The sequence below is a fragment of the Erinaceus europaeus genome, chromosome 7, assembly GCF_950295315.1.
Source record: "Erinaceus europaeus chromosome 7, mEriEur2.1, whole genome shotgun sequence".
NCBI classification, from domain to species: domain Eukaryota; kingdom Metazoa; phylum Chordata; class Mammalia; order Eulipotyphla; family Erinaceidae; genus Erinaceus; species Erinaceus europaeus.
In genome coordinates this window covers 43,917,536-43,932,033 of record NC_080168.1, presented here as the reverse complement: position 1 = coordinate 43,932,033, position 14,498 = coordinate 43,917,536, and the positions used below count along the sequence as shown (strand labels likewise).

Here is a 14,498-nt window from a genome sequence, read left to right as displayed (position 1 = left end):
CCTGGCTTCTAGCCTCCTACTCCCACCCGGAGGAGAGAAGCTTCATGAGTGGCAAAATAATGTTTCATGTGCCTGTCTTTCTCTCTCTTCCTCTATCACCCCTTGCCCTCTCAATGTATCTCCCATCAAATAAAAAAGAAAAGAAAAGAAAAGAAAAAAGTGACCATGGGGATTCATTGTGCAGGCACTGAGTTCCAGATTAAACCTAGTGATAATAAAAAAAAGAAAGAAAGAAAAGAAATCAAATGATTGTTTTTGCCCTTCTTTTCTTTTCACTTGTACGTAAAATTGAAAACAAAACAGACAAACAAAAAAAGACACAGTACTCCAAGACAATTTTCCTTAGTTTTATTATTGTCAATTCCCCTGTTATCATTGAAAAATCTCACACGGTATAAATAGGCATGTAACATAAGCCTGACTTCAAAGCAACTTGACAAATGCACTAGAAACAGGTCCTTTTTAGAATGTAAGTAATCAGAGCTGTTTCTTAATTTAAGGCTGGTTGAAGAGATCAGGCAGAAATGTGGCGGGCTGCAGTTACAGAATGAAGATGTCTATATGGCCACCAAGTTTGAAGACTTCATCCAGAAGGTCGTGAGAAAATTGAGAGGGGAAGACCAAGAAGAAGAGCTGGTGGTGGACTATGTAACTATCACTATGTAACTGGTGTTTAAAACCTAAATCATGGGGATTGGGTGGTAGTGCAGCGAGTTAAGCACACATGGTGCTAAGCGCAAGGACCAGTGTAAGGATCCCCCTGTTCAAACCCCTGGCTCCCTACCTGCAGGCAGTCACTTCATGAGCGGTGAAGCAGGTCTGCAGGCATCTTTTTCTCCCCCTCTCTGTCTCCCCTCCTCTCTTTATTTCTCTCTGTCCTATCCAACAACAACAGCAATGACAATAATAATGATAACAACAAGGGTAACAACAAGGGCAACAAAATGGGAAAAATGGCTTTCAGGAGCAATGGATTTGTTGTGCACACAGACCCAGTGATAACCCTGGAAGCAAAAAACAAACAAACAAAAGTTTTATTTAGTGATTTGTGAGACTATAAGCTAATAGGAGTGTACATTGACAGCATTCCCAACCACTTTTAATACTTTTAAAGTATTAGATACTTTAATACTTTTAATTACTTTTAATACTTTTAAAGAACAGTGTGTTCTCTTGGGTTTTACTTGGGAATGACTTAATCATTTTTTTAAAAAAAAATTGGGAGGATGCCTTTACGGTACATGGAATTTTGGGTTGACACTTACTTCTTGAGGCAAATTTTGAATATACTTTCCTGCTGCCTCTTGCCTCCAGGGTTCCTGAGACTAAGTCATTTTATTTTGAACTTTTATGTGATGATTTGCTTCTCTTCCGCTTGGTTCAAGATTTCCTCTTTGAGTTTATCATATTTTGAAGTCTGTTGAGATTCTTTTCCTTTATGTTTTTATTGGGGAATTAATGGTTTATAGTCAACAGTAAAATAAAATACAATGGTTTGTACATGTGTAACATTTCTCAGTTCTCATCATAACAATTCAAACCCCACTAGGTCCTCCTCTGCCACTCCAGAGTCTTTTACTTTGGTGCAATATACCGACTCCAGTCCAAGTTCCACTTTGTGTTTTCCCTTCTGTCCTTATTTTTCAACTACTTCAGGGTTAGGGTTATCACTGGGGCTTGGTGCCTGTACTACAAATCCACTGCTCCTGGAGGCCATTTTTTTTCACATTGTTTTGTTGCTGTTATTATTTGTTATTATTGCTATTGCTATTGTTGTTGGATAGGACAGAGAGAAATCGAGAGAGGAGGGGAAGACAGAGAGGGGGAGAGAAAGATACACACCTGCAGATTTGCTTCACTGCCTGTGAAGCGACTCCCCTGCAGGTGGGGAGCCGGGGGCTTGAACCCCAATCCTTGCTCTGGTCCTTGTGCTTTGTGCCATGTGTGCTTAACCCACTGCACTACCACCCAGTCCCCTTCCCACCCACCTTTATTTTATTCTTTTAAAGTATCATCAATTTCTGTTTTTGAAAAAATTTGCACCATTTAACGATGGAGTCCTGTGAAAATATATATTATCTCAATTATTTCTTGCAGTAACTATTTGAAGCTGTTTATTATTGAAAAAGCAACAGCTGAGGCTCATGTCCCTTGCTAGCTAGTAGTAGAGGATTCAGTTAAGAACACTTAATTCTGTGAGAAAGAAAGTGAAAAGGGAGAGGAACAAAGCTAAAGAACACATCAAGAGACATCACTGTAAAAGGAAACCTGTTGGCAAAGACGATTTCAAGCATTGAAAAGAAAATGACTGTGTTTCATAGATGCTACCACTAGATGGTGGTGTCTCCATTCTTTTGAATCTATTCATGTGCTTCAGGTTTCAAAGGAAGTCAACGAGATGACGGTCAAAATGCCCTATCAGTGTTTCATAAATGGGCAGTTCTCTGATGCTGATGATGGAAAGACCTATGACACTATCAACCCAACAGACGGATCTGTGAGTAATCGCTTTGTGTGTGTAATGACCACCGTTACAGACTCTCACTTTACAACAAGACTTACACAATTAAAGGTCTTAAAAAGTGGCTTTCTTCTCCTGCTCTGCCCTTGGGCATTTTACCATACATCTTCTCTAGTCATTTCTTTCAAATCTTCAATTCTTCTACCAGTTTCTGGTACTGATCTATGGTAAATTCTTTTTTTAAATATTCTTTTTAAAATATTTATTTATTTATTCCCTTTTGTTGCCCTTGTTGTTTTACTGTTGTAGTTATTATTGTTGTCGTCGTTGTTGGATAGGACAGAGAGAAATGGAGAGAGGAGGGGAAGACAGAGAGGGGGAGAGAAAGATAGACAGCTGCAGACTTGGTTCACTGCTTGTGAAGCGACCCTCCTGCAGGTGGGGAGCTGGGGCTGGAACCGGGATTCTTATGCCAGTCCTTGCGCTTAGCGCCACCTGCGCTTAACCTGCTGCACTACCGCCTGAATCCCAGAAAACTCTTTTATAGAGTGGATATTTGGAGTGACTTTAGGTAGATAGTTATACCTGAACACATTAGAGGCATGCCTCTACTTAGAATTATACCTGAGCGGCTGGGGGGATTAGCTTACTTTGTGGAGTGCAAGCTTTGCCCTGCTCGTATTCAGGTTCAAATCCCCAATCACGACATTAGAGCATTGTGGCAAGGGGATGTATCACAAACAATAGAGTTGTGCTATGTTGTCTCTGCTCTCTCTGACTCTTACCTTCTATGGGAGTGGTGGTGGGTGGGGATAAAAAGTTGAGTCCTCTGGTGGAATCATGTAGGCTTGGAACCCCAGAAAGTCCTGGTGACCGTGTGTGTGTGTGTGTGTGTGTGTGTGTGTGTGTGTGTGTGTATAAATAAATGTATACATATGAAAAAATACTTTTAGGGAGTCCGGTGGTAGCACAGCTACCGGGTTAAGTGCACGTGGCTCAAAGCTCAAGGACTGGCGTAAGGATCCCTGGAGGGGGGGTCACTTCACCCACAGTGAAGCAGTGTCTTTTTCTCTCCCCCTCTCTGTCTCCCCTCCTCTCTCAATTTCTCTCTGCCCTGTCCAACAACAATAGCAATGACAATTCTTCTTCTTCTAGCGTTTGCCCTTCTTCTGTAGCCAGTCAACAGCGTCAGGTTGAGCCTGATGTAAAGTTTCGAGACCTCCTTTGAATCTGGAGAGGTGGCAGTCGTTGACTATGTGGGTCATAGTCTGTCTGTAGCCGCAGGGGCAGTTCGGGTCGTCTCTGGCTCCCCAGCGATGGAACATAGCGGCGCACCGGCCATGGCCTGTGTGATAGCGATTGAGGAGGGCCCAATCATAACGTGCTAGGTCAAAGCCGGGTTGACGCTTGCAGGGGTCTGTGATGAGGTGTTTGTTCTTTACCTCAGCTGACTGCCAACTCTGTTTCCAAGAGTCTGGAACAGAGAAGTTCAGTGTAGGCATAGGGGACCAGATTGGGTGACAAGACATCAAGCGTTGGACAGGGTGGGCGAAGATATCCGCGTATATTGGCAGAGCGTAGATGTGGGAAATGAACTTAGATGATGCCGCATCCCTAGGAATATCTGGCGGGGCGATGTTGCTTAGAACTGGCAGCCATGGAACCAGGGTGGAACAGATGGTTCCAGAAATTATCCTCATGGAGGAATATAATTTGGAATCGACCAAGTGGACATGGGGGCTACAGAACCATACTGGGGCACAGTATTCTGCAGTGGAATAGCATAATGCCAGAGATGATGATCGTAGTGTGGAAGCGCTCGCGCCCCATGAGGAGCTGGCCAGTCTTGCAATGATGTTATTCCTCGAGCTCACCTTTGCTGCAGTTTTTATGAGATGTTCGTGAAATGACAGAGTGCGATCGAGAGTAACGCCAAGATAGACTGGCTGGGCTTCACGCCGGATTCTCGTATCGCCAAGCTGCACATTAAGCTCACGCGAGGCCGAGGCATGGTGTAGATGGAAAACAGATGATACCGTTTTTGCAGTGCTAGGGATTAGTTGCCATTTTTTACAGTAATCAGATATCAGAGACATGTCTTTCGTGAGTGTTTCCTCGAGGATGTCAAACTTGGATGCCTGAGTTGCATAGCAGATGTCATCGGCGTAGATGAACTTCCTTGAAGAAGTTTCTGGGAGGTCATTGATGTAAATATTAAATAGCGTAGGAGCCAGAACAGAGCCCTGGGGGAGGCCACTTAGACAAGTCTCCATCTGCTAGACTTGTCACCCAGATGCACCTGGAATCTTCTGTTTTGGAGAAGAAACGATATAGTGTTGGCCACCCATGGAGGCAGGCATCTTGAGATCTTGACTAGGAGACCACAGTGCCAGACTGTGTCATAGGCTGCTGTGAGATCAACAAAGACAGCACCCCTCTTTAAATTCTTCTGGAATCCATTTTCAGTGTAAGTTGAGAGGGCCAGGGCTTGTTCGCAGGTAGATCTTCCTGGGCGGAAACCAGCTTGGGCGGGTGATAGGAATTTCTCTGTGAGAGGAGAAATACATGACAATGACAATAATAATAATGACAACAAGGGTAACAATAAAGGCAAAAAATGGGGGAAATGGCCTCTAGGAGCAGTGGATTCATAGTGCATGCATTGAGCCCCAGTGATAAAACCCTGGAGGCAAAAAAAAGAAAAGAAAAAATATTTTCAACTTTTGCTTTTGTAAGCTTTTGCAGAAAAAAAAAAAATCAGTTTCCCTAAGTTTTTAGGGGCAGTAGGTATAAACGTGTCCAACAGTGCAGTGTGACTTGAGAAATACCAGGGTTCAGACTCACAGCTATCATGTTAAACGATTTTCCTTCTTTATTTTCATTATTTATTTACTGACTTTGTTGCAGGGTTAATGGTCTACAGTACTGTTGTTGACACATGGGTCCCACTTCTCATTTCCCCATCATAGGTGTGAGCACAACATGTTCACCCCAACTTGGGTCCTTTTCCACCTCAGGCACCAGCACCCGCCCCCCACCTCAGGCCCTCACCACGCCTCTCCCTGCCCTCCTTCTCCAGAGTCCTTCGGTTTGGGGCAATACACCATACCCAGTCCAAGCTTTACTTTGTATTTTCCCTTTCTGTCCTTGATTCTTAAATTCTGCCTATGAGTGAGATGATCTGGTATTTGTCTTTTTTTAAATTTTATTTTAATTTATTTATAAAAAGGAAACACCGACAAAACCATAGGATAAGAGGGGTACAACTCCACACAATTCCCACCACCAAAACTCCATATCCCATCCCCTCCCTTGATACCTTGATAGCTTTCCTATTCTTTAAAAAAAATATTTATTTATTTATTTTCTTTTCGTTGCCCTTGTTGTTTTTATTGTTGTTGTAGTTATTATTATTGTTCTTGATGTCATCGTTGTTGGATAGGACAGAGAGAAATGGAGAGATGAGGGGAAGACAGAGAGGAGGAGAGAAAGATAGACACCTGCACGCCTGCTTCACTGCCTGTGAAGCGACTCCTCTGCAGGTGGGGAGCCGGGGGCTCAAACCAGGATCCTTATGCCTGTCCTTGCACTTTGTGAGCTTTCCTATTCTTCAACCCTCTGGGAGTATGGACCCAAGGTCATTATGGGATGCAGAAGGTGGAAGGTCTTAATTGCTTCCCCATTGAACATGGGCATTGACAGGTTGATCCTCCCAGCCTGTCTCTCTTTCCCTAGTGGGGCCAGGTTCTGGGGAATCGGAGCTTCAGGACACATTGTTGGGGTTGTCTGTCCAGGAAAGTCTGGTTGGTATCATGCTAGCATCTGGAACCTGGTGGTTGAAAAGAGAATTAACATATAAAGCCAAGCAAGTTGTTGACTAATCATGAACCTAAAGGCTGGAGTAATGCAGATGAAGAGTTGGGGGGGGAAGGGCTTCTCTCTGTTCTGTAGATAGCTAGTAGGCATATTTTAGTTACATTCCAAAGGGCCTGTGGCTATACTAGTCCCCCCCCCCCAAGCCTGAAATCTGATATGCAGGTGGATCCAAGTTATTTTCTGGGGAGATGATGTCATGGCTGGAAAAAGGACCGGAAAACTGGATCAGGGAGGAGAGTAGCTCCCAGATATGGGAAAAGTGTATAAATATTGTTGACTGGAAACCCCATCAATTTGATGTGATCTGGGGCCCATATTCAGCTTAGGAGCCTATGTGATCTCTGCATCCCTGTAGATCTGAGCTCACATTCTGTGGTCATGCAATGTCTTCAGGTTCTATCCATGATGAGGCAAAGGAGATGAGTTCATCTGTTTTAACCTCTGTATAGTATTTCATTGTGTCTATATACCACAACTGTCCTGTACTCTCATTTGTCACTGGTATCTTGCTTCCGAGTCTGGGCTGATACAGACAGTGCTGCTCTGAGCATAGGTGTACATAGGTCTCTTTAGATAGGTATCTCTGTTTCCTTTGGCTGTATCCCCAGGTAAGGAATTGGTGGGCTGTAGGGTAGTCTTTTCCTTTTCTTAGTGATGTTACCAGATATATTACTTTACATCATTAAATTATTTGAGTTTTATTTATTTATTTATTTTGCCTCCAGGGTTATTTCTGCAGCTTGGTGCCTGCACTACGAATCCAAATAGCTCCTGGAGGCTATTTTTTCCATTTTGTTGACTTTGTTACCTTTGTTGTTATTATTGTTGTTGTCATTGCTGTTGTTGGATAGGACAGAGAGATGTCGAGAGAGGAGGGGAGACAGAAAGGGGGAGAGAAAGATAGACACCGGGAGTCAGGCGGTAACGCAGCAGGTTAAGCGCATGTGGCGCAAAGCATAAGGACTGGTGTAAGGATCCCGGTTTGAGCCCCTGGCTCCCCACCTGCAGGGGAGTCACTTCACAATTGGTGAAGCAGGTCTGCAGGTATCTGTCTTTCCCCCTCTGTCTCCCCCTTCTCTCTCCATTTCTCTCTGTCTTATCTAACAACAATGACATCAGTAACAACAACAGTAACTACAACAACAATGAAAAACAACAGGGCAACAAAAGGGAAAATAAATATATATACAAATTTAAAAAATACAGACACCTGCAGACTTGCTTCACCGCTTGTGAGGTGAACCCCCTGCAGGTGGGGAGTCAGGGGCTCAAACCGGGATCCTAACACTGGTCCCCTTGTGCTTCATGTCATGTGCTCTTAACCCATTGTGCTATTGCCCGACCCCCAAATTATTTGAATTTTAAAGCAATACTTTGTCTGGCTTAGTAATTTCAAAAAGCATCCTTTTTTTTTTTTTTTTTTGCCAAGCCTTTTTAAAATCTGTGATTAATAGTGGGCTACAAGATTGTAAGATTACAGGGTATAGTAACATACCAACTAAGTTTTGAGAAGCATACTTATCTCTTTATAAACAATCTGTAACCTATTCTTATTTCTCTGAAACAGACAATCTGCAAAGTTTCCTATGCTTCTTTGGCGGATGTTGACAAAGCTGTAGCAGCAGCAAAAGAGGCTTTTGAGAATGGCGAATGGGGAAGAATGAATGCAAGAGAAAGAGGAAGATTGATGTACAGGTATGCTTGGGGGTTATTGGGTCATACTCAATATATAACTATGTTTTTATTTTTATTTTTTTAATAACAGAGAGGAAGTGATTGGGGAGGGTTTAAGACAGAAATTAAGAGGGATGGGGTGGGTGGGCGGAGTCACACTTGGTCAAATGCAGATATCACCATGTCCAAGGACTCAGGTTCAAGCACCCACTCCCCAGCTACAGCAGGGACGCTTCACAAGTGGTGAAGCAGGTCTGCAGGTATCTGTCTTTCCCAATTTCTTGCCCCCACCCCTCTCAATTTCTCTCTGCCCTGTCAAATAAAAAGAGAAAAGAAAGAAATGGGAAAAATGGCTTCCAGGAGTGATGGATTCACAGCACAGGTACTGAGCTCCAGTGATAAGCCTGGTGGCAGGAACTAAATAAAAATGAATACAAATTTTAAAAAATAAAAAGAGAGAAAGGGGAAGGAGAGTCAAGAAAAAGAGACATCTGCAGCACTGTTTCACCATTTGTGAAGCCTCCCCCTGCAGGTGGAGTCCTGGGGCTTGAACTCAGGTCCTTGCACAACCAAAAGTGCTCAACCAAGTGTACCATCACCTGGCCCCAGGTCTGTCTTTTTAAAAAAAATTTTATTATTTTTACTTATTTGATAAAGACAGCAAGAGATTGAGAGGAAAGAGGACATATAAAGGTAGAGAGACAGACAGACACCTGTAGCCTTGTTTCACTACTCATGAAGTTTTCCTTCCTGCAGGTAGGGACTGGGTTCTTGTGCATTGTAATGTGTGCTCTCAAGCAGGTGCACCAGCACCTGGCACCAGATCTGCCTTTAAAAAAAATATTTATTTATTTATTTATTCCCTTTTGTTGCCCTTGTTGTTTTATTGTTGTAGTTACTGATATCATCATTGCTGAATATGACAAAGAGAAATGGAGAGAAGAGGGGAAGGCAGAGAGGGGGAGAGAAAGATAGACACCTGCAGACCTGCTTCACCACCTGTGAAGCGACTCCCCTGCAGGTGGGGAGCTGGGGGCTCGAACCAGGATCCTTACGCTGGTCCTTGCACTTTCTGCCACCTAAGCTTAACCCACTGCACTATCACCTGACTCCCCAGATCTGCCTTTTAAAGATTTACATCTGCTACCTTTCACTACTGGCTAGCCCTGTCAAGTTTTCATCTCTAGTACACATCTCCATTATAATGTATTCTCATGTGCAACATAGGAAACCACACAGCAGGTGTGTGTTTCTGTATCATGGCTTCCATCCACTAGGGTCCCTGCTAGAAAGAGGTTTACTTAACGGCTATTTACAAAGATTTGGATAAGGTCAAGGGAATCCCACAAAGAATAACCAAGTGCCTAGGCAGGGATGACCAAGAGGAGAGTCGCTATAACACAAGGCCTGCATGGCCACAGGTGCTCTTACTGGGATCTGGTGAGGTCTGTACTGGAGGAGGAGACCCCACCCACTGCAGTGGGTTCTGGTGGAAGGGCACAGCAGCTGTGAACCACAGCTCATCAACAAGGGAGCCACAAGAACGGAGAACCTGGCTGCTTTCTCCTCGGTTCTCCATCCCCTGGGGGGTGGACCCCACTGGCCTCTCATGAAAAAGGCAGGGATCGTGGTCCAGAGGTGTCACAGTGGCTAAGGCACTAGACTCTCAAGCATGAGGTCTTGAGTTTGATCCTGGCAGCACATGTATCAGAGTGATGACTGGTTCTTTCTCTCCTATCTTTCTCATAAATAAATAAATTCTAAAAAAAGAAAGGAAGGAAGGAAAGAAGGAAGGAAAGAAGGGAGGGAGGAAGGAAGGAAGGAAGGAAGAATGAAAGAAAGAAAGAAAGAAAGAAAGAAAGAAGGAAAGAAAAAGAAAAAGGCAGGGATCATGCTGGAGAGACAACATAATGGTTACGCCAAAGATTTTCATTCCTGAAGCTGTGAGGTCCTGGGTTTAATCCCCAGAACCACCATAAACCAGAGCTGAGCAGTGCTCTGGTCTTTCTCTCTGTGTCCTTATCTTTTTTTTAAAATTATCTTTATTTATTGGATAGAAACAGTCAGAAATTGAGAGGGTAGGGGGAGATAGAGAGGGAGAGAGAGAGACGCCTGCAACCCTGCTTCACCACTTGCAAAGCTTTCCCCCTGCAGGTGGGGACCAGGGGCTAGAACCTGGGTCCTTGCACATTGTAACATGTGCGCTCAACCAGGTGTGCCACCACCTGGCCCCTCTTTATCTTTATATTTCTCTCTTATTAAAAGTGTGTATGTCTGCCAGGAGCAGTGGATTTGTAGTGCAGGCACCGAACCCCAGCGATAACTTTGGAGGCAAAAAAAAAAGTGTATGTGTGTGTGTGTGTGTGTGTGTGTGTGTGTGTATTAAAAAAAAAGAAAACAGGGAGTCGGGCAGTAGCGCAGTGGGTTAAGCGCAGGTGGTGCAAAGCACTCTCTCCCTCTTTGTCTTCCCTCCTCTCTCCATTTCTCTCTGTCCTATCCAACAACAATGACATCAATAACTACAACAATATAACAAGGACGACAAAAGGGAATAAATAAATAAATAAACATTAAAAAAGGAAAATAAAAAGAGGCAGAGATCCAGAGGGTGTCTCCTATACTGATCATCTTTCCATCATCAAGCAGGATAGGGAGTCAGTAATGACATGGAGATTGTCCAGCACACCATCGTTTCCAAAAACAAATCTCATTTTAGGCTTTCTTTTCTTTTGGTACTATTTATTAGTGATTTACTAGATTCCCTATACCACACCCACAACCAAAGTTCTGTGTCCTCACTCTCTCAGCTATAACCACCGTGACCCTCCCAAGGTCTTGGAGATGGGCTGACTTTTTCTTTTCTTTCTCCCCCCATTTTTGTTGCCATTGTTGTTGTTATTGTTGCTATTGCTGTTGTTGTTGGATAGGACAGAGAAATTGAGAGAGGAAGGGAAGACGGGGGGTGGGGAGAGAAAGATTAAGACACCTATAGAAGTGCTTCACCACTTGTGAAGTGACCCCCTGCAGGTGAGGAACCCGAGGCTTGAACCAGGATCCTTATGCCAGCTTCTTTGCACTTCGAGCTATGTGTATTTAACCTCCAGTGCCAGTGCCCAGCCCCCAACTTTTTTTCCCTCCGAGTTCCTGTGTTTTAATTCTCTTCTGTCACAAACAGGTTTATTTGGTTTCCAAGTGGAGTAGACTGCTTTCTCACATCTTGCAAACCCTATGACCCATCCACATCCACTGTTCTCCATCACCAATCGCTGTGGAGTACTGTGACTCAAGCACTGTTCTTCTTAGACAGTTAGGAGGCAAACTTTCCAGGCTCCCAATGACACCCTCTGCTTTTTCTCTGTAGCTCTCTTGAAACAAATTATTCATGAAGCTATTCCTTTAGTGTCTGTGGATCACATTCTGAGTCCTTGGGATGGTGCTTTCACCATAGTGGAAACTCAACCATTATTTGCTGAGTGGATGTCTTTCACTGATCATGCAGACTTGCAGACCTGCTGGAAGAGAACCAAGAAGAACTGGCAACCATCGAAGCCCTGGACTCAGGGGCAGTCTATACCCTGGCTCTGAAGACTCACATCGGGATGTCTGTACAGACATTCAGATACTTTGCTGGCTGGTGTGACAAAATTCAGGTACATCCCAATGTTCAAATTCATCCACAATGGCTGTGTAGTAGTACACCTAGCTGAGCACACATGTTACCATGTGCAAGGACCTGGGTTCAAGCCCTCATTCTATACCTGCTGGAGGGAAGTTTTGCAAGCAGTGAAACAGGTCTGCAGGTCTGCAGGTCTCTGTCTCTCTCCCTCTTTCCCCCCTCTCTGGGGTTATTGTTGTGGCTTGGTGCCAGCACTATGAATCAACTGCTTCTGGTGGCCATTTTTTCCTTTATTGGACAGGAAAGGGAAAAATCTAGAGAGGAGGGGAAGACAGAGAGGGAGAGAGAAAGATAGACCCCTGCAGACCTGCTTCACTGATTGTAAGGCAGCCCCCCCTGCAGGTGGGGAGCTGGGGGACTGAAACCAGATCTTTGCAGAGGTTCTTGCGCTTCATGCTGTGTGTGCTTAATCTGCTTTGCTTCCACCCTGTCTTTCTCCCCCTCTATCTTCCCTTCCCCTCTCAATTTCTCTCTCTAATCTATAAATAAATAAAACCAAACAAAGAAGCTGAAAAACAAATCCACAAAGGAAAAGTGACCAACAAGGATTAATCTAGACAGACTAACTGTGGGACTGGAAGATAACTCACCCAGTGGAGTTGACATGCTACCTTTGCATATCAGCAAGAAAAAGCAAGAGAGACAGACTAGAAACAGATTCTTTGAGATTAACTGCACTTTAAAAATCTGTTTATTGGTGAGTTAATAGTGATTTATAAGATTATAGAGATATAGTTTCAAACTCACTGCTACCACCAAAGTTCTGTGCCCCCAAGCCCCTAAAGATAAACACCATCATTCCCCCAAGGTTATAGAGACAGATTGGCTACATTTTTTTTGTTGCAATTTTATGTGTTTCAATTCTATAGATTATTCCACATGAGTGAAACCTTTCAGTAGTTGTCTTTCACCTCCTTACTTACTTCACTTGGCACTATCACCTCCAATTCCATCCCTTTTAAACACATTAATTCAAATGAGTTAAATTAAGAATTAACCTTTCTTTTCTATTTTCTTTAGGGCTCTACCATTCCAATCAACCAGGCCCGTCCCAATCGCAATCTGACCTTTACCAAGAAGGAGCCACTTGGGTAAGACAAGGGAGAAAGGGTCTGGGTAGCTTTGGAGGAGTCCTTAGCTTGAGGCCACTGGGATATCGCTTTTCTGCCCCACAGGGTGTGTGCCATCATCATCCCCTGGAACTACCCCCTGATGATGCTGGCATGGAAGAGTGCCGCGTGCTTGGCAGCTGGCAACACCTTAGTGCTCAAGCCTGCACAGGTGAGTTCAAGAGGCCAGGTGCAAATTTCCTCTCCTCTTAACTTAAAAACATGCCTTGTATTTCTTCTCACACTGAGAGAACTCAGCATCACTTCCATGACATTCTTCCCAAAAGTATATAGTTAATCATCAGGTGTAGCCACCAAAACGCAGATGCAGGAGAACTGCATGAAAGAAAAACTGACCAGACCTTAGCAAAAGTGACAATGTAGTGGGCAGGTGAAATAGCCCACTTGGACAGTGCTATATGTTTTTGCTATATGCATGATCCTGGTTTGAGTCTAGCCTCTACCATGTTGAAATAAGTGTTGGTGCTGTGGCCTCTCTTTCTCTATTTACAAACACACACACACACACACACACACACACACACACACACACACACAAAACCCACAAAAAATGCTGTTATATAGAAAATTCAAAAACTCATCAAGATGAAGGGGGCACTACAGGCATGCTAATACTAAAGGTAGTACATAATTTCAGATGTTCTTTGGCTATAAAAAGCACATGTCTTGGGGGGGTAGGTGGTGATGCACCTGGTTGAGCACACATGTTACGATGCACAAGGACCTGGGTTCGAGACCCCAGTCCCTACCTGCAGGGGGGGGGGAGCTTTGCAAGTGGTGAAGCATTTGCTGCAGGTGTCTCTCTGTCTCTCTCCCTCTCTGTCTCCCACTTCCCTCACAATTTATGACTGTCTCTATCCAATAAATAAATCAATATAATAAAAAATAAAGACCAGAAATAAATAAAGCAATGAATCTTTTTATTTTTAAAGAAAAAGTACATGACTGGCACAAGTCATGGAAGCTGAATGAAGTCTACTGGTTAGGTATTCTAAAATTGTTAATTTCCTGATATTTGATCATTGTACGGTGTTTATGTAGAAGAATCTTTTCTTTTCTCTTTTTTGCCTCCTGGGTTATCACTTAGTGCCTGCACTACGAATCCACTGCTCCTGGAGGCCATTTTTTCCCCTTTTGTTGCCCTTATTGTTACCTTTGTTGTTGTTATTACTGTTGTCGTTATTGTTGTCATTGTTCTATAGGACAGAGAGAAATGGAGAGAGGAGGGAAAGACAGAGAAAGGAAGAGATAGACACCTGCGGACCTGCTTCACCTCTTGTGAAGCTACCCCCCTGCAGGTGGGGAGCTGGGGGGCTCAAACTAGGATCCTTACGACAGTCCTGTGCTTGGCGCCATGTGTGCTTAACCCGCTGTGCCACTGCCTCAGTGCCCTCTTTTCTTTTTATTTCTCCTCTTTCTTTCTTCTCTTTCTTTCTTTCTCTCTGCCATAAGGGTTTTTTATGGAGCTTTGTGCCTGCACGATGGATTCAGTCTACTACTCCCAGCAGTCACTTTTTCATTTCTTTTCTCTTTTTTCTTTTCTTTTTTTGCCTCCAGGGTTATCGCCAGGGCTCAGTGCAGCACTAAAAATCTAGTGCTCCTTGCAGCCATTTTTTTCCATTTTATAGGATAGGACAGAGAGAAATTGAGAGGGGAGGGAGAGATAGAGAGGGAGAGAGAC

The 14,498-nt window shown here is 43.8% G+C and overlaps 1 protein-coding gene across 3 annotated transcripts in view; it reads left to right on the top strand.

Moving 5' to 3' along the window:
• The window catches only part of ALDH1L2 (aldehyde dehydrogenase 1 family member L2), a 72,103-nt gene that overhangs the window by 26,705 nt on the left and 30,900 nt on the right, over positions 1-14,498 (top strand). For all 3 annotated transcript variants that reach the window (XM_060194319.1, XM_007533032.3, XM_060194320.1), the window contains 6 exons: positions 501-648; positions 2,378-2,497; positions 7,905-8,032; positions 11,511-11,661; positions 12,708-12,778; positions 12,863-12,968. In XM_060194319.1, the coding sequence (XP_060050302.1) occupies positions 501-648; positions 2,378-2,497; positions 7,905-8,032; positions 11,511-11,661; positions 12,708-12,778; positions 12,863-12,968 (724 nt within the window). The remainder of the gene's footprint in view (positions 1-500; positions 649-2,377; positions 2,498-7,904; positions 8,033-11,510; positions 11,662-12,707; positions 12,779-12,862; positions 12,969-14,498) is intronic.